The sequence below is a fragment of the Colias eurytheme genome, chromosome 3 (genome assembly GCF_061535395.1).
Source record: "Colias eurytheme isolate Ceu_HAF_F1 chromosome 3, ilColEury1 Martin Lab GWU primary, whole genome shotgun sequence".
Classification (NCBI taxonomy): domain Eukaryota; kingdom Metazoa; phylum Arthropoda; class Insecta; order Lepidoptera; family Pieridae; genus Colias; species Colias eurytheme.
Window position 1 is genome coordinate 2,113,380 of NC_142982.1, and position 20,043 is coordinate 2,133,422.

At 34.2% G+C, this 20,043-nt stretch overlaps 2 protein-coding genes across 3 annotated transcripts in view; one reads left to right on the top strand and one right to left on the bottom strand.

Annotated features, from left to right (window-relative positions):
• The window catches only part of LOC149909374 (uncharacterized), a 64,324-nt gene extending 54,904 nt beyond the window's left edge, over positions 1 to 9,420 (top strand). Inside the window, exons 3-7 of the mRNA XM_090119365.1 lie at positions 4,510 to 4,662; positions 6,319 to 6,496; positions 7,227 to 7,463; positions 8,245 to 8,382; positions 8,905 to 9,420. Coding sequence (XP_089975491.1) covers positions 4,510 to 4,662; positions 6,319 to 6,496; positions 7,227 to 7,463; positions 8,245 to 8,382; positions 8,905 to 9,140 — 942 coding nt within the window. The 3' untranslated portion in view covers positions 9,141 to 9,420. The remainder of the gene's footprint in view (positions 1 to 4,509; positions 4,663 to 6,318; positions 6,497 to 7,226; positions 7,464 to 8,244; positions 8,383 to 8,904) is intronic.
• A 3,980-nt stretch (positions 9,421 to 13,400) lies between these two features.
• On the bottom strand, positions 13,401 to 15,250 carry LOC149909375 (zinc finger Y-chromosomal protein-like). Of its 2 annotated transcripts, none has more exons than XM_090117365.1 (2): positions 15,161 to 15,250; positions 13,401 to 15,028 (listed from the first exon to the last, which is right to left on the bottom strand). In XM_090117365.1, exon 2 carries the CDS (start codon positions 14,972 to 14,974, stop codon positions 13,481 to 13,483), a length of 1,494 nt encoding a protein of 497 aa, XP_089973491.1. In that variant the 5' UTR covers positions 14,975 to 15,028; positions 15,161 to 15,250; the 3' UTR covers positions 13,401 to 13,480. The 2 variants fall into 2 exon arrangements, with proteins under 2 accessions (XP_089973491.1, XP_089973500.1); XM_090117374.1 differs by having other exon boundaries at positions 15,221 to 15,245.
• Positions 15,251 to 20,043: the final 4,793 nt, after the last annotated feature.

A 20,043-nucleotide genomic window follows, 5' to 3' on the forward strand; every position in this document is an offset into this window, starting at 1 on the left:
CAACTCAATTTTCGAAAAGACAATATACCAACAGCAAAAAAGCACTATAGTTTGTGTATTTTCAGTCTTATAGGGCGCTCAATCTTTAAAAAAATTCTTTGCTTTTAACCTAAAACCCTTTCTATTGAAAGAAACCTTTTTTTATTAAGAAAACACACATTTAAGTATTTATAGGCATTTAAAATACGATTTATACGGCAGGTATTTTTATTTGCCGTATTAAAATATACGGCAATTGGCTGAACTGAAGTAAACAAAAATATATTGCGTTCTTAAATTCAAATATCTATCTTCGAAAACATTAGTGTCTATCATCTTTATTTTATCTCATTCTGCCTCGCTCCTCCTCCTACTTGGATGTTGGTTGTGCTGTTTATTGTATTGTTGTCATTGAGTGCTTTGTTTTTAACCGACTTCAAAAAAAGGAGGAGATTTCACACCGATTTTATTTTTTTTTTTGAATTTACAACAAAGAATACAAAGTTTGAAAACTCTTAAGTCTAAAATTATTTATGTATCTTTACTTACAGGAAATTACAACAATAATATTACAAATATATTTGAACGAGTGACAATATTATTTTAGGATATTACAGTGTAATAAGAAAGAGAAAAGAAAATGTGAACAAAGATTGTATCACTTAATAAATTTATCATAGGTACTACATGAACTTTTATAAGTGTATGTAGTGAAAAAATGACTAAATGACTAGGTACGTCTTGCTAAAAAAACCATTTAATAGATTTTGAAAGGTATTTACTAATATGTATTACCAAAACTATTAACAGCTAATACTAGGTTGTAGTAGGTATTGATATAAATTTATTTAATTTATAATGTGTATATATAAGTATACATATTATTATGTTAAACAAATGACCGATATCAAAACTATTTAGTAAATAGCACATCTAAATAATATGCAGTAATTTGTGATATCAAATCTTTTTTTATATTTTACTTTTCTTTTTTGAAGTTGTTTTTCTTTATCGTAGTTATTTTTAATGTACATACAGTACAACTATGATTTATAACATTTGATTTTTTTTAATTATACCTTTTTTTATCAACTGGCAATTTAGTTTAGTTATCTCTAAAAATTTCTGGCAACACTCATTATGATATCGGAACGATTTTATCGGACAATGTGAAAGGGCAAATTGTATCCGATATCGGATATCGGCTATCGGCGTCCGATATCCGATATCGGATCGGATAATGTGAAAACGCTCTTACGATTCCAATTATGAATTGACTTCCCGCTAAAACTTCTGTCAATGACTGTCAATTTTTTTTCATCAGTGTTGCCATGGCTGCGACAAAGAATTATTTTATTTTAAGGCTTTAGAAACTACGTTCAAATATTCAAAATATTTATTTACTTTAAATACTGAACTTATTACACATAACTATAGATGATTTTTATTCTAGAATCATAAAATGATAAGAGAGTGAAGGAAACAGGTAGTTTTGGATAGTGGCCTCAGAGCAATAAACCTATAGAGTACTTGTATCGAGCGTATACAATTTACATATATTTGTTTCTCTCTATCTAAAGAAAACGTCGTATGAAAGAATGAGATAGCTATAGACTACAAGCTATGTTTCAACATAGTCATGGCACCATTTTTACTATAGGTACGTATTTAGATAGATAGAAGGTGATAGTGATGGGATGTGCTTCAATCGATAAAATCGTGAATGCATTTTGCATTTACGGTTTCGTGAAATAATAAATAATAAAAATAAACAAAATTAATCATTAATTTCAGTTGAATACATTATTTGTTTAATCCTACGAATATAATAAATGCGAAATTATGCGAGAATGGATAACTTTCTCTTTCACTGCTGAACCGATTACAATGAAATTTTGTACATACACACATAGGATAGGTTTTATACCGGAAATCCCACGTGAACGGGAACTGTCCGGGATTTTCTTTAAAAACGCGGGCGGAAAGCTAGTATATTTTAAAATAAATTTTAAAACTTGAAATGTAACTAATTTAAAATAAAGATGGAAATGATGATAAAGTTAAAGGAGTGAGGAGAAAGGCACAGTCAGCATGAATTTTAACAAGTTCATAAAAGGACAGTCTAAGAAAACATTTTCCTTACATCCTAATAATAAAGCGAAAGTTTGTGAGGATGGATGTTTGTTACTCTTTCACGCGAATACTACTAAACCGATTACAATGAAATTTGGAAAAATTACTTTTGATCCCGTAAATCCCACAGGAATGGTAACTATGCGGGTTTTTCTTTGAAAACGCATGTATATTAAGTATGTATTTCAATAGTAGTTTCTCATCTATGAGAACTGTCATTTAATCAACCGTTTAATTTTCACATAGTTACACATTTAAAGTAAATGTGTAAAAAAATTTCCAAATAAAAATTCACTCACACACAAATGTATTTATTATCTAAAGGAACAAAAAAAAACGTAAGCGTAAGATTGCACAATTCTTCTAGAGTATCCATCTTGATAAGCAGGCTCGAAATGCAGCAAACACAATCTAGCAAATTTCGACGGCGTCCAAGATTGGACGCGTGCAAGCGTGTAGATACACGTCTCATGTTTTATACCCATTTTTTATTTAGCTCTGGAAATCTAAAACAAAATGAATTTATTAATAATTTAAAAGAGAAACAACAAACTAAACAGATAAGTCAAATAAAACAACCACGTGGTATTTTTTATTTTCCTGCTGTAGAAAATTTACATCTATTATTTGCAACAACAACTACATATAAATCTGATATAAGAAACAAAATAAATAAATCAACGTTAATATGAAATAGATTTTTTGTCATAAATCGATAATATACGCTAGATGTGTTACAACACTACGGTGGTAAACAAAATGCCAAACGTGATAATATTGTGACATTTTTTAAAAATTATTTAATTCTTTTGTATTCCACAACCCCATAAAGTGGGTAAATAATACAGTTACAACATAAACTTATAAAAAAGCGCTTGATAAAACCTTCAAATAGGGTTAGAACATAAATATCTATCAATTTGCTGAAAATCACTTACCGATGGAAAGATATTTTTTCATTGTTTTCATCCAAAACTCCCATTCGACTAGTAATAGCCGGTAGCTAAACATACAATAGTCATTTTAGCACACTGACAAATAAAAAGAAACACTATACACTTTATATTTTCTAAATATTTCGTTAAAAACACTTGACGCACTGAGCCCACCAGCTGGTTGGAAAACAAACTGACTGCCGGCGCGCTACGTTTGAAGACAGTGCAGATACTCTATCGCTATCTCAATCTGACTTATGCTGTTATTGACTAAGAGTAAGTAGATTAGAAAATATGTATTTTGTTCTGTCTCAATATAAGAACTCTATAGGTTTATTCCTCTGAGATAGTGGCCAATACAAACTACTTCCTTCCTGCTCATTGGTTTATACACTAGCTTACCGCCTGCGGCTTCGCCCGTTTTGTCTAAAACCCAATAAATTATATACAAAAACCTTCCTCTTGAATCACTCTATCTATTAAAAAAAACCGCATCAAAATCCGTTGCGTAGTTTTAAAGATTTAAGCATACAAAGGGACATAGGGAAATAGGGACAGAGAAAGCGACTTTTGCACGCCTCATAAGCGAAGCGTTGAGGTGGGTACTACTGTCACTTCGCGCAAAACATCTGATTTTTCAAACTTAAAATGTCTTTATGTATCATACATTGCACTTGTAAGATAATACATACACACAAATATTAAGAATAAACACTATTTTTAACGTTCATGATATTTTTGATGTCATTTTTGTTATTTAAACTAGTTAAAAAACAGTTTAAAAAAGTTCTGTCTTGGACGTCCGTGTGTCTGTATGTGCGGATCCTTTTTCTTGTTAACACGATAGCGACCGAAATACTTTACTAATCGAGTCTTTTTTTTTCTCTTACGCTTGAGTATGCTCAGGAATAGAACCCTTTCATTTTTCAGGGTCTGATTCGATGTGGTTTAATTGTTATTAAATAAACAAAAATAATAATTCATAAATATTTATTAAAAAAAAATTATGAGGCGTGCACTTTTGGATTTTCCAAATTATTTTTTATACTATGTAGTGATATTTAACTGTGAATAATGAACGTAAAAATGATATCTTGAATCTGAAATCCATTCGCGAAGCATAATTACAATAGTAACGGAAGGTTAAATTGATTCGTTGCACTTTATCTTCATAAAAATGTGATCAATAATAATGAAACTGATTGTCCGTTTGTCAACTCAACAATACCTAACTCTGCTTCAAAATTTATTTGTTTTAAAAATTTTCAATAGCAAATATTTAGTCAAATGATAATCCATTCAATGCTATAGAAACGGCGGGACGTATATGTAGCTTTGTGTTTTAAGACCTAAATTTTTTAATTAACCTAAATTTTTTCATTAACCAAAAATTTATCCATTTCTTTCCAAAAATATAAGTACAAAAAACAACTATTATAACTTTTTTTCTTTTCATTTCCAGGAGTCGCTAGCGGAATGGGACCGCGGGTTCGACGGGCCCCCGGACTCCACGCAGGGCCGCAAGTGGAGCATGCGCAGCGCACACGCGCAGCACACGGGCGAGCAGGGGGCGCTGGTCAACAACAACGCCACGGACGCGTGCAAGCTTATTGTTGTGAGTATCTGTTGCTTGGTAACGAAGGTGTTGAGAGACTTCTAAAAAGGGTCTGGTATTTTTTGGGTAGGATCGATAAGTTTGGCAATTGTAAACCGATTTATAATAAAGAATTTGGAGAGAAAATTGGTTCAAGTTTCTGTAGAATTCTGTTAAATTAATGAGATCTTCACATTTTGGGTAGAAATTGATCTGAGTCATCTGTAGCGTCATAAAATAACCGAAAAAATATTTTCAGTAGGTTCTGTAATTCAAATGGAAGATAATGTAAATTTTTTATGAAATGCCTGGTCCACGTTATTTGACACCGACATACACTCAGAAAGAAGACCTGTGACAATGCTATTTAACGTAATAGTCAACAGAAATTTGATATACACCTGCGGTTTACCTTTTTCCGTTAGCCACGGGACCATAAAGTCTTCCCAATTCCCACGATACAAAACACCTTTCTGGATATGATCCTAACTGCTGGATGAACGAATGAGTTTTCAAAATAGGCAAATTACTGTTAGAAGCAATAAATTCTTCCCGATTCCCACGATAAAGCCCCTTTCTGTTCCGTTCTGAATACGATCCTTACTGCTGGAATGAGCGAGTTCTCAAGGTATGCAAATTGCACATCCATTGTCCGACATCTAGACCAGTAAGCTACGTCTCACCTTTGTTTCAGTGATTACACAATTTGTCGAGCCACATTCGCTCGACAGAACAATATGTACTATGTACATTAGATTGCAGACAGAGTTTATATACTTACTGGATTTGCATAAGATTTCGCCTCAATGGCATTATAAATTTGAGACAATGGTGCCAGCTGAATTTTATGTCTTTTACTTTAGCTCTATGCCTGTTTTATTCTTCAAAAAAGTAGACGACGATTTATTCAAGTCTACTTGAGAATAATATTCACAAAGAGGCAAAAATGAATTCATTAAGATGAAATTCACAATATAAATAAACTAATGCAATGCATTTCGGGAGGAATGGTACCTGCTAAAGAATGTGTAGGTAAGTAGTTTAGCTATAGCTAGAAGGAGCATTATTTTGCCATTGCAACTTTAGATTGAGTCAAAATAATCATCAACTCAAAACACGCATTGTTAAATACACAATGACATGCTGTCGAAGCCGAAATACCTATCACGGAAACAATAACAAGGAACAGCAATAAATTGACATTTTAATGAGTCGCAAGTGTCCCGAGTAATTGAGTTTCATGAACGCTCGGGTTAATTGAGGGTAAACGGTGAATTGAGCAACCTTCCAGATCATTCGATGGCACGGACATGTAAACAACGTAATTTATTAAATATTTTATTATTAAAGCGATTGAATCGTTAGATTTAGCCTTGAGAGCAGGTTTTATGCCGTTTTTATTTGGACTTAAAAGTTTTAGTATTAGTATGTGCTATATGATTGTAAACTTTTTGTAACATTAATGCCACGTAAGAAATTACGAGTCTCGCTAATAAGATGAACAAACAAATTCAAATTAAAAAGGCACAAATAAATGTAGGTTTTTCCAAAAGGATAATAAATTTTCGCCTAGTAATACACCGATTATAGCAAAAGTTTTTTCCATCCGTTAAAATTTCTGAAATCCTTTCTATTACCATCTTAACATGTCCTATAATCAAACCATGATCTTTACAGTATATAGAATCGAAGCCCATATGGAAGCTATCGCTGTGCGGCGGCAACGCGGCGTCCGTGGCCGCACGAGCGGGCACCAAGCTGCTGCCCCCAAAGATCAGGGTGGTGTGGAACCCGCCGGCCACGACCTACCATCACACGGAGAAACTGCGGCTAGTCGTCACTGCTGTTAATAGTGGTAAGTCTTTGAAGTTCTGGGAAGGTCTCTAGTATGTTAGTGGTTTGTGATTGGACAGTTGTGAGTTCTGGATGTTGGTATGTTGATTTATCTGTCTAATGTTATTGCATAATATGCATATTTATCACACAGTTGTGACTGGTGGCTACTGTTTATTATGTTAAGTTTTCTGTGTGATTGTTGTTTTGGCCTTAACAGCCTTAACAGTCTGGGAGCTTTAACAGTCGAATGTATATGAGGGTGTTTTATTCAGTTCTGTTAATAACGTAAAATAGCGTAGTTGCCTTTTCATAGAATTCTCTCCTGATTTGATTCAAATTTTTTATTTATTTTTATCTTCCAACCACTTATGCCTGCTCTGCCATCTCACCCTTTTTTTACCCATTAGACACGCGAATTTGTAAATTTAATATAGCTTAACGTTTGTCATTTGCAAAGAATGTTCACCTGCAGTACTCAACCATTTTTTTAAGCTATTGCATAGCTTCTATCGCGGGCCTTGAGCGCGGGGACCGAATCCAGAAATTCCGTAACGAAAAAACCTCACGCTCCTCACTCCGACGGGCACGGAGGTGTGGCTTGAAGGCATAGCATGCAATAGCTTTACCGCGGCAGTCTCTGAGTGCCACACGTCTTTTTTTTACCTAAAGACACTAGTAGCGCGAAATACTCATCCAGCTTCACCAGTTCACTCCATTGCACGCAGTACTCAACTCTTATTTCTTTGCAGGTGCAATATGCTCCGAAGACAGCCAGTTCACATGCGGCGCGACGAGCCTATGCATATCCTCGTACCTCGTGTGCGACGGCGTGCGGCACTGCCCCGCGGGGGAGGACGAGGAGCCGGCCGCGTGCGCGCGCCGCCGGGACTCGCCGCTGCTGGAGGTGCTGCGGAGGTTCGCCGCGCGCAACCAGGAGCTGCTGGGGCTGGACCAGCCGGAGGCGGTTACCAAGCCCTCTGTTATTAGTGAGTGTTGCATAAAAAACCCGTCCGATTAGGGCCCTTTTGGCCTCCTCCACTCAAGCGACAGCCCAAGCCGAGGTTCGAGATCCCCGTCAAGGGGGTCGCCCTTGTGCATGTCGCTACCAGGGTGAACCTTCAGTTCACCCCCGCGTCCGCGTTAAAATGTAGAAGCCCTTCTGGCTAACATTGAGAAACACCACACAAAAAAAAAGAAAAAAAAAACATAAAAAAGACGGGTTGCACTCCGGGAGTACCGGCAGAAGTGAAAACTTGATTATTAACGTTGAGCATGTTTGATATTTTGGAATAGTATTACGCTTTTTCGATCAGGTCACGTGTCCTGACGCGAGTTTAAGATTTTATACCCATTACAGAAAAAGTGCTCAACGCCGCTAAAGAAGTTTTCACTTCAAGTCTGAAATTTCTTGGAAAGTAGCTACCCAGTTTACAGCATGAAAATGTTATGAAACTAACCTAGACGTGATTTTTAAATTTAAATTATCGACTTTAGTAGTATTATCTCAAAAAATATATATACGGTCCGAATTGATAATCGCCTCTTTTTTTGAAGTCGGTTAAAAAACTGGTTGCATGTTGCCAGACGAAAGCTGTTGATAAGCCTTCTGAACCCAGTGTACTAGCTTGAATTTTTTTTATGATGAACCGTTAAAATCTACTTAACCTAACTATCTACCATCCTCAATACTTCATCAGCCATAAATTGGAAGACATACAATATATTATTCATTCCTCCAAATAAATAACCGTCAAATTTCTCTTACAGTGAAGATAAGCGAAAGTGAGCAGAAGTCAAACGCTCTACTGGAGTTCGCGGAAGCCCTGAAGCCCTATGGACCCTGGAGTTACCTCGTGGTTGGCATGCTCGTCTGCGCCACCATACTTATGTTCTGTTTGGCTTGGGGTAAAAATTTATATTATTATTACAATTTCTAATGGAACAGTAATGATGTATCATGTAGGACAAGTAGGAAATTCATTTTCTCATAGAGTTGTTTTCTTTTATTGTCACATTGCAACGATTTAGGATTTTATTTTTTAATTAACTTTAATTCAGTTTTAGGTACTAGTATTTTAATATTAATAACACAGTTTTAATTTAACCTTCTATTAAATAATCTTATATATAAAAATGAATCGCAAAATGTGTTGGTAAGCGCATAACTCGAGAACGGCTGAACCGATTTCGATAATTCTTTTTTTATTATATTTCTTGAAGTACGAGGATGGTTTTTATTTAAAGAAATATGTACCACGGGCGAAGCCGGGGCGGACCGCTAGTACTTAATAAAAACAAATTTAAAAGCCATTTATTTCCAAAAAAAATATTATTCACAGTAAATTTCACCGTTACTACACTTCAATCACTTGGTACACCATAAATTTTACTATTTTAATATTTATTTCCAATTTTTTTCTATTCCAGAGTGTTGCTGCAAGAGCTCCAAGCCGTCCGACACTCCGCTCAACATTCCACCATCTTGCATCGACCTGTCACCAACTGTCACCGTGACAGCGTCGTCGCAGCAAATGTTCCCACCACCCCTCCCCCCATCCCCCCCGGAATACGAACCTCCCCCATCCTACTCCTCCCTCTTCCCCCGAGCTTACAAATCCTCCCCCTCTCCTGTGCCACACTGCTCCCACCAGGAACCCGATTGATCATAGATTACACCAAATTGTAGATAGGACGCGATTTTTGAAATTTTTCGTGGTTAGCCTCGTTTATATTGAGATTTGTAACGTTTAAATTAACAAAAATAATACAAATAAATTATTACATGAACTAAATTCAAAATAGTATTGATTTCAGAAAACAATTTTTTTTATAAATAAACCCAATTCTTTGAACTAAATTCAAATCTAGACACAAAAAATTAATACGAACATTATTTCAAACATCAAAAGCCAAATAAAAATAAAAAATACAAAAAAAACTATGACTATGAAAAATAGATGTTAGATTTTCATAAAATATGCGGGATAGACTAATTAATTTGGAAAAATCTTAACGAATGTTGACAGTCTGAAAAAACAATAACTTTTTACTGAGAATGGTCTCATACTTTGTAATAAAAGTGAGATGATATTTTTTTTTTCTAGAGAGTGAAAACGCCTGAAATAAAATGAATTAACTACCTACGAAAAAAATGTTTTTTTTTTGCATTATTTGTTAAGAATTAAATGATTGAGAAATAAAGATAACTTTGAAGAAGGCGTTACCAACTCTGTAAAAGCATTTTAAGTAGTTCTTACAAAAATTATAAGTACCTATACCTATATTATAACAAATGTTTGTAACTCAATAATAAATGTCAAAATTTTATATTTTCCTACTTCTCTCGTACTCTTTCACTGCCTTATCTATCTACTTGACAAAATATTTAAAACAGACTTAAATATTTCTATAGATAAATTCATATTCGTCCAAAAATAACTTCGACCTATATTCCAAGCGATATGAAAAAGACAAAAAAATGCTAAATTAGACTGAATTTGACAAATGAAATCTAACCACGAAACGCAATTTAACCTCGTTGATTAACGGCCTTACTAATAAAAAGTTAAACCACAGAGTTAAACAATGGATAAATTTCAACCATTTTCTACCATAGCTGTGTCCTGCTCTTGCTCACATGAAACATCAATCATAAAAACAAGACAGGTTATTGCAAAAAGTAATCCATTGCATAGCGAATGGGTAACATTTTATTAGTAAGACCGTAAATATGTTTTGTAAATATATTATCAAAACGTTTATTGTAGTTTTTACCAATTTAGTAATATTTTAATAGTCTGTGCTGATATAATATCTACATTTCCTCATACATCCCGTTGCTATAATTTTGCTACATTGTAAAATATTTGACATTGTAGTAGCGGGTAAATCTGTGGGGTAAATAGATATTTTAAACATTTACAAATAATAATATATTTACCGACTTGTTCCTTACTGGTAAATGGTAACACTATTATTAAAGCCATAAATTTAAGTACAATAATATGGATAAAATGGGACCAATAATAATTTTTAAAGACGTTGCCTTGTAATTTGTAAATTGAAGATAGCTCTGCCTTGTTATTTGTAAGTACAGAAATGAAGATAGCTCTAAATAAGAGATACCTGTGCGAGAAACTAAGAGTTGATGCTTATCTATTTGACGATGTATAAAAGTGGATGTTCTTATTTTTATATATGCGTATTCTGTATACAAATAAAAATGTTTACTTGCTACATTATAAGCAAAAAAATATATGTACAATATGCTTTTTGTTTTGTTTGGAAATTTTTGAAGGGTAATTAAATAAAATAAATAACATAATTCATACTTCCATTTGCTAGAACACAGTACCTTATCTTAGAAAAATAGAAATTCTATAGTACAGTTTAGTTCTATAGATTTCGTTCAGAAAATATATTTCATAGGTGTCCCTTATTTACATTAGATCGCAGGCTCGATTCACTTTCTGTTTTTCATAACCATGTTACTTGTTATTAAAAAAATATTGATATCATTTTTTAAATGTGTCATTTCATATATTATAGCTTTTGAAGTACTATCATCGGACCATATACCAAGTCTGTTAATTGTAAAAGAATATATGTAATATAAAATATAAATCTTCAAGTGATGTATAATCACTGTAATATAAACTAGTCTTTAGAGGATCTTTGTTAAGTTAGCGTCGTTTCAACTGTATCCTAGATAAGTTAAATACTAAGTTGAATCTAAATTCCATGGAGTTTGAGTGATATGTAATATAAAGAAAGAAAAGAATAAAGAACTTTAGATGTGTATTTGTGTTTTATTTTGCATTATATTTTATTACATTAATGTTCTCCGCGGTTACACCTGCATTGCTCCGCTCCTGTTGGTCTTAGCGTGATGATATAGCATATTATTATTAGTCTGTGCCTATAGCCTTCCTCGATAAACGGGCTAAGGCCGAAAGAATTTTTCAAATCGGACCTGAGATTAGCGCGTACAAACAAACTAAACTCTTAGCTTAATAATATTAGTATAGCAGATAGCTATATATTTTTAAGAAAGTAATGCAAGAGAAAGAAAGTTTTATTCGAATTAATCTAAGAGAGAGAAAGTATTTCGAATAGATAGATGATATTTTTGTCTCGTACCAGCATAGTTTATGAAATTTAAAGAATCTGAAGCACAATAATTTTATGTCTGTTAAGAATTCAGAATAATAGAAATTTCATTATTACTTAGGTCTAGTTATTCCTGACAAAGGATAAGTTGTTTTAATTTTTAAATTTGCCGAGACTCCGCGTATCCAACGTTACCCCCTCCTCCCCATAAACATTTCACGTAATTTGTGGACGCCCCCTTAGAAAAACATTGCATACTTACTACTGCAGCAGTGCTGCAGCGTAGCTTCCAAACGAACCAACTGTACTACGGCCACACTACCGTGATAACTGATATGCCAATAATTATTGCCACAACTTTAACAACACCTAGGTGTAAGTGGTGTAACCATGACTTATGGCCATAATTCTACAATGCCAATCAATATGACAAATGGCGGTAGGCAATAGCTCCGGCGCGGCGGCGGTATTCTTTCGCACATCAAAGAAGATTACCGCGGTAATTATTGCGTTTGCGGCCACACAGCACTGAGCACACAGCACACTACCGTTTGTCCAGTGTGCAATATGAGCTCACCGGCGACGCACGTATCGACCGACATGGAGAGGTCAAATGAAAAAGCGCTCGATGGCGCTAATTTTTGGAATTCTTGGAATTCTTCTCTTTGGGATACCCGACAGAAGAACTATAAAAATCGCAGTGTACACAATGATGCGTGGCGTCGGATCAAACAAAATTTATCATTTGTACTTGTACTTGTACAATAGATGATTTGAAAAAGAAAAAATCCTTTTGAAAAAGAAAAAATCCTTGATGAATTATACAGAAACCATATTATATATTAATTATTAACTAATATTTTTTTTGCTGCGGTAGTTAAATGCCAATAATTACCGACATATCTAGGTAAACTCTAGTGTAACCACATCAGTTCATGCAATAATTTAGACGGTAATATAATGCCATAATTATGAAATTTCGGACAAATATAATTTGCGACCTGAGAAGGGATATAACATGGGATATTACTTAATATACCTACCGGAAATCCTTTGACTACGCGGGCGAAGTCTCAGATGGAAAGCTTGTCGCAAATAATTTTAGTAGAGTATAATATTTTTAAATATATTTTTGGGGGCCTGAGCCATGAGTAGTTAAGTAGACTTCTTATTTTGTTTAAATTTTTGCGGCATTTTTCATCGATGCACCGCTCCTTGAATGCGCGCCACGAGAAGTTCCACTAGACGCGGTATAATAATTATTACCCCCGCTCATCCCAACCACTCACTACTAAATTTTTTGTAAATTATTGAATTAGTAAAATTATTGTTTTTACAATTTTTTTTTTGTTAAAAATCTGAAGGGCGCAACACAAAATTAAAATATTATAGTCCAAGACCTGGGTGCATTTTTATATTAAACTAGATTTCCGCCCGCGGCTTCGCCCGCGTTTTCAAAGGAAAACCAGCATAGTTCCCGTTCCCGTGGGATTTCCGGGATAAAACTTATCCTATGTGTTAATCCAAGTTACCCTCTATATGTGTGCTAAATTTCATTGTAATCGGTTCAGTAAACTTACGTGAAAGAGTTACAAACATCCATACATCCATACTTAAGATATTGTAGGTATATTGTGTTGAACATGAGGATTGCCTGATGGCTTTTGCCAAACCAATCCTTCCGCGAAGAGATTGTGTATCGGGATTTGACTATAACATATATGTAGAGAACTCGCATGTTTTTAATGTTACAAAAATAAAATACCCAAAAGAATAAGTAGACAGAAGAGAGAATTGAAAATAAAACAGTGAAATAGTTTTTTACAATAATTTAATATTCCAATAAGAAAATATCATATCAATAATATAGGTATTACAAATAATTACCTACTTATTACTCATTTGGAATTTTTTTGTCTATCTGAACTTCAATACTACTCTTATTTTCACTTGCTGTACCTATATCTCCCTTACTGGATAACAAAGTTTCAGAATGCTTCATCTTCACATGATTCCTTTTAGCTTTATTTGTGAAATATTTCAAGTGACAGTATGGACACTGAAATACTTTCCCATCCATATGAAGCTCTTGATGTTTCAACAATCTACCTCTATCTTTTACAAATACAAAACAGATGTTACAGCATAACTGCCCACTTTTATGCCTGTTCGCGTGGTTATTTATTAATGTTGATTTGCTAGTTTTGTATGGACACAAGTCGCAAGTATATCTCTTATCTTCAGAATGTTTTCTTAGCCTGTGAGTTATTAGTTCACTGTGGGTATAAAATGACTGGGCGCAAACTTCGCACGTAAAGTCTTTGTGGTCGGCGTGCCTCGCCATGTGGGTTTTAAGACATCGCTTCCGGAGAGACATCTTGCATATAGTACACTGTGTTTTTGGCTCATTGTGAACACGGGCTATGTGTTGCTTGAGCCGCTTCACGCCTTGACATATTTTACCGCATATTTTGCACTTTTCCTGTGGTAGTGTAGACTTTTTATGCTTGTAGTCCTGGTGGAATACTAATGCCGCTATTTGCTTGAAACGTTTGGGACAAATTGAGCATGTGTAGGGTCGCTCGTTAGTGTGAATGCGGACGTGTACTATTATATTGCCCGATTTCTTTGTTGTATATGAACATGCCTTACATGTAAATACTCTAGTTTTACCAACACCTTCTATGTGCATCCATTTCTCATCAATTCTATGGCATATTTTCTTTGACTTATGTATGTTAAATGATCTAAATGTTTTAAAATTCTGTTTACAGTTTGGGCAAATCAGTTTACTTAGCAAGTGCATTTTTTTCCAATGTACTGCCATTTTCAATTTGCTTTTGAATACTTCTCCACAGTCATCACATTCAAGTCTAGTTACTTCACATTTATTCTTAGCCTGATGCCTGTGCAAGGTGGTTGCTGTTTTAAAAACAACATTACACTTGTTGCAAGTTAAATCCTCATCCTCATTAGATGATTGAAGTTCAGTTATACATTCATAAGTATCATATTCTAAGGCATTAGAATTAAGCAAGGGTTTTACATCTATCATTGGTTCATCATTACTATTATAATTTTCCGACAATTCATTGTCATTACTTTCTGCTTTGAAAATGCATACTGTATTATCATTTTTTGGTAGGCCGTAATCTTCTCTTAATTTATTATCAGATTGTATACATTTCTCTCTAAAATTAACTGCAGTCTCAAATTCGTCATAACATTTAAAACACATAGAGAAAGGGAATCCATCGTTCTCTTTTATTTCAATATTTGTTATGGAATTTATGTATTTAAATACTCTTAGACCTTTAAAAGTATCTGTAAGTGATACTTTATACTTTCCTTCTAAAGAATCTAAGCAGATACGGCAGATATTATCCATAGTACAATATTTTTTAGTAAATTATTTTAATACGGCTCAAATTAGTTTTTTATTCTGAGAAGTAGAAGAAGGATTAGTTAAATTTCTATCATACCAGTAAAAGACATTTTATGGATTAACACCATAATAATTGCTAGCAAAGTATAACTTAAATGTATTTAAATAAGGTAAACCAATTATAATTACAGAAATTACAGCAACCTATCATTAAAAATATATGATCGTAAACGTAGAAGGAGTAGGTACCTAGTTCATTCTCCCTCTACGATCGTAAACAAATGAATGTCAAACTGACATGTTAGATACCTGTGTCTATACCGTAGACAGAGAAACTAATAGACAAAGGTACTCTGTAACCGCAACTGAGACAAAAATACATAGTTTGTCAATGTATAAGTTGAATGTTGCCAACTTGCCACCTTAGAGTATATATTACAGTAGTATAAGCGAGTGTATTGCACAAATTGCTTTGTGCACCTCGTAGGCAGATGAGCTAATAGCTATAGATACAAGGGCGTCGCCAGCCGATGGCGCAGGGGGGGGCAAGTTGGCTTTACCTACTACAATTCATACACTTTTCTCATTCTGTATGAATGAGAAAAGTAGGTATGAATTGTAGGTAAAATCGACAGCCCATGAAGCTTTCCACTTGTACTACGAGCCTTACATCTACAGCGATTGTAATAACTATATAATAATATACATACAGGGTGTCCCAAGAAGTATGGATATACTGAAGCCAGGAGGTAGAGGACCTAGAGGGCTATCCGAATCACCCCCATGCATAGACGTATAAAAAAAGACGGACGCCGTATAACGAACAAACAACGTGAAGCCACCATAGTAAGCTAGCGATCGTGTAAAGACAATAAACACGCACACACTCTCACCATAGTAAGCTAGTCGGCCGCCATTACGTCGTGAACTACCGACTGATTAACTGCGTCACTGTTTCACAAAAAATATTTAAAATGCCGTCTTGCGTGGTTAAATGGTGTCGCAACAGTACAATTTTAAATAACAAATCACAAGGGATTACATTCCACAGGGAAGCAAGTTATTTCTTTTATGTTTTAATGACAAAATTATTACGGCAAAATTTATAGAAAAAAATACAGCCGCCATTGTCATCAACACAGCTGTTGCCATGGCAACATGGCACACACACATGGATGTTTCGCCGCCATTACTAGGCTTCACTCAATGTTTAGGCGATATACCGTCCGTCTTTTTTTATACGTCCATGCCCCCATGTATGTTATGCGATTTTTCGTAGTTTCGGAGTTATGACTTTTTCAATTTTCACCTATCGCCGAGTACGATGAGATTTTTACTCATGGTGACGTCAATTATTGCGGTAGATGCTTGATTTTTTGTGAGCCGAGCCCGTAAAAAAATAAAATCACATAAAATAAGTTTTCCGTTTGGTTTTTAAAAACTTGCTCTATCCTGTATATATTCTGTGACAGTACAGAGTCCAATGTGTAAAGCTACACGAGCACGAGCTCTTGACTATGCAATAAAAAACTTGTAATTATAAGTTATAATAACATTTATTAGAAAAATAGAATAAAAAAAGGAGTTTGAATTTGAATAAATGTACAGCGAGCAGCGTATTTTTTTTTTAAATTACCTGATTTTAATATTATAGGGGTCGTTGTTTGTATTATGTTAATTAAAACATAATTTTCGGGGATTCATTGTAAACTTCTCGACCACTTTATTATTAAAATCTTGTAAGTTTCCATGTATAAGTTTTCGATGCACATTCATCATGGCCAAACCATTGAGGCGATTTTCACTAATAGTGCTTCTTAGCCAGGTTTTTAGTCTCCCGAGGCTGCTAAACGATCGCTCTACCGTACACGTCGTGCATGGAATATTACTTGCTCTGTGGGAAGAGCGATCAAAATTTTTAACTTTTTTAGAATCTCTAGGGGGGGGCAGCTGCCCCTCCCTGCCCCCCCTTGGCGACGCCTCCCTGCCCCCCCTTGGCGACGCCCTTGTATAGATAATATATAGATGTGTGTGTGACAAATAGGGATGGGTAGGTATCAATTGCGTGCCGAGCTATCGATAAGTTATGTAAATAAATATGTATCTTTTGTAAATTTTATGTTCAATATGTTATTTAAGGAGAAATGTATGAATAAAGTATAAATAATAATATGTCATTTTAAATTTGTTTGCCAAGAGAATAAAGTGTTTATCCCATTTGAATATTTCTTGTATTAATTTTAAGTACTTAAAAAAAATATGTTTATGAATATCAGAAAAACGAGTTCGATATTAAAGTTAATAAAATAAAAATTCGGGTTTGGTGCTATTTCTTTAATAATAAATGAAACAATAATAATAATGTTTTAAAAATGTTAAATAAAAATAAGAAATAATTAGTAATTTACAATGATAATATAATAAATCATATAAACAATTTTTTTATTTAATTTTATCCATTCTACTATAAAATGTTCAAAATCAATTTAGCGGTGCATTACATACTTTACATTTACACTATAATACATTTGCAATTTGCATTCATAATATTAGAAAGTCTATCATATAAAACACACCACAAGTTTATTTATAATACATTTTTAGAAGAGTTTCAATTTTAAAGAAATAAATAAATAATTTGTTAAAATATAGTTCTTCTAGTAAACTTTATATAGAGTACAGCGTTGGTCAGGTTACATCACTAAGATCACGTGGCGGCAGTGAGGCGCGCGAGCGAGCCTGCGCGTGTCCGCCTCCCACCTCCCCTTCACCCCCGCGATGCTAGATTTATTTTCATAAAAATAAGTATAACAATCGACTTACTGATGAAATGTGATACTGGATTTCAATTTTGTGTATTTTCTAGTATCGTTTTTGCAAGATATATAACTGCACATTTCACAATGTTTATTCCTAGATATGAATAAAAATCCAGAGCAACGCACCAAAGAGAATACAAATACTACGTAAGACAACGCACTTCGTCAGCACTCAACCACGACTACGAGCGCGCGCGGCGGGAACGTCGTGTTGTTCCCACCTGTGCCTACTGTTCCCACTTGGTTGTTCGCGCTCTATAGATATCTATACTCTAAGGTTGCCACAGTATCAGAGCTCCCGGATGTTTTGGATGTTACAGGGAAAGGGTAAATATTTTTAGGATCAATTAAATAAAACCAGTGTATTAGATTTTTCTTTTGTCTTTATTATCAATGTAGTAGATACAAAAAAGTACAATTAATAGATTGATTATTGATTGCGAACAATGTTAATTTCGTGTACACAATTTTTACTTTTTCATTGGCTTGTTCATATTATTAATTTTACAATATTTTGTGGGAATCCAATCTTTTCTCCCAGTTGCTTCGATCCATTTATTACGTAGGTCTGGATCATCTGGAAACCAATCGATAAACATAGGTTAATAATTAATACTCGCAGGTAGTTCAGTTCTATAAAATTATAAATTGTAATTTTATGTCAATTATAATTACTTTGAGAAATAATAAATTAAAATATGTTTTCGATGCAAAAGTCTTCCCGAAACACTGGATTATTATGGGATTTCGTATTCATTTACTTTCGAGTTTCGCCATATTGTCATCAATTTTTTTTTTAATGATGATCGGGGTATTATTTCTCCCGACACTGGCAACACTTACTTGTTGATGTTTATAGGTTACTAGCTTTCCACCCGCGGCATCGCCCGCGCATTCAAAGAAAAACCCGCATAGTTCCCGTTCCCGTGGGATTTCCGGGATAAAACCTATCCTATGTCCTTTCTCGGGTATCAAAATATCACTATACCAAATTTCATGCAAATTGGTTCAGTAGTTAAGTCGTGATTGAGTAACAGACAGACAGACAGAGTTACTTTCGCATTTATAATATTAGTATGGATTGAATGATAAAACTCGATAAATTACGCTAATATTTTCCTTGTTTTAACGCGAACGCGACTTGTTACTTTAGTTTCTCTGTCTACGATCTATACATATAATAAATCTGTAGAAGGGTCAATTCTGTACATTGAAAATATTGAAAAAATAAATAGCAGGGGGTGTTAATGGATCGATACCAAACCCAAATATGTGATTAAAAAAATTTTTGTCTGTCTGTCTGTCTGTATGTGAAGACATCATGTGAAAACTAACGGTTCGATTTCGATGAAACTTGGTATAATTATACCTTATTATCCTGGGCGTAAAATAGGATACTTTTTATCCTGGAAAAATACGTAGAAAAAATTAATCTTAATTTTTCAGTTTTATCCATAGACGTTGTTCTGTAGAACCGCGAACACGCGTTGCGTATTATTATAGGCCTAGCCGTATTGGGTCCAATAGATATTTATAAGATGTCATTGTCAGAGTTACTCAAAATGGAGAAATAAACAATCCACGCGAAGACCGACATCCGCGCGGACGGAGTCGCGGGCGGAAGCTAGTAGCAAAACAACTTTTTTAAAACATTTGCTTAATATGTTTTTGTTTTAAACTGTTTTGGAAAAGGACGAAACATAAAATTATAAAAATACAGTCCAAGAGCTGGGTGCATCACTACATATTATAAAACAAAGTCGCTTTCTCTGTCCCTTTGTATGCTTAAATCTTTAAAACTACGCAACGGATTTTGATGCGGTTTTTTTTAATAGATAGAATGATTCAAGAGGAAGGTTTTAGTATATAATTTATTAGGTTTTAGATAAAGCGGGCGAAGCCGCGGGCGGTAAGCTAGTTTTTTTTATAAAATATTGTGTCGAACATTAGAAAATTGTAATTTCTTGAGTTTTTCATAATTTTGCTTTGAAAAATAACTTATTTTAGATGACATTAATTCGTTTTAAATTGACATTACTGTATTTCTAAATTCTAATATTCAAAGTTAATTGATCCGAGAGCCAAAGAGAATACAAATACTAGGTACGTAAGCGTAGCTGTAGGTAAGCTACTACGGTAAAACGAAGTCAACTGACGTTTACTGTGTTGTCAGTTTTTGATGAAATAAAAATAACGCTGTGACCACGGACCTATAGGCTGTTTGCAATCTAATCCTCTGTCTACTTATTTTTT

What these genes read in the sequence shown, in the direction of transcription:
- LOC149909375 (XM_090117365.1), bottom strand. Translation starts at nt 14,974, where the DNA reads ATGGATAATATCTGCCGTATCTGCTTAGATTCTTTAGAAGGAAAGTAT.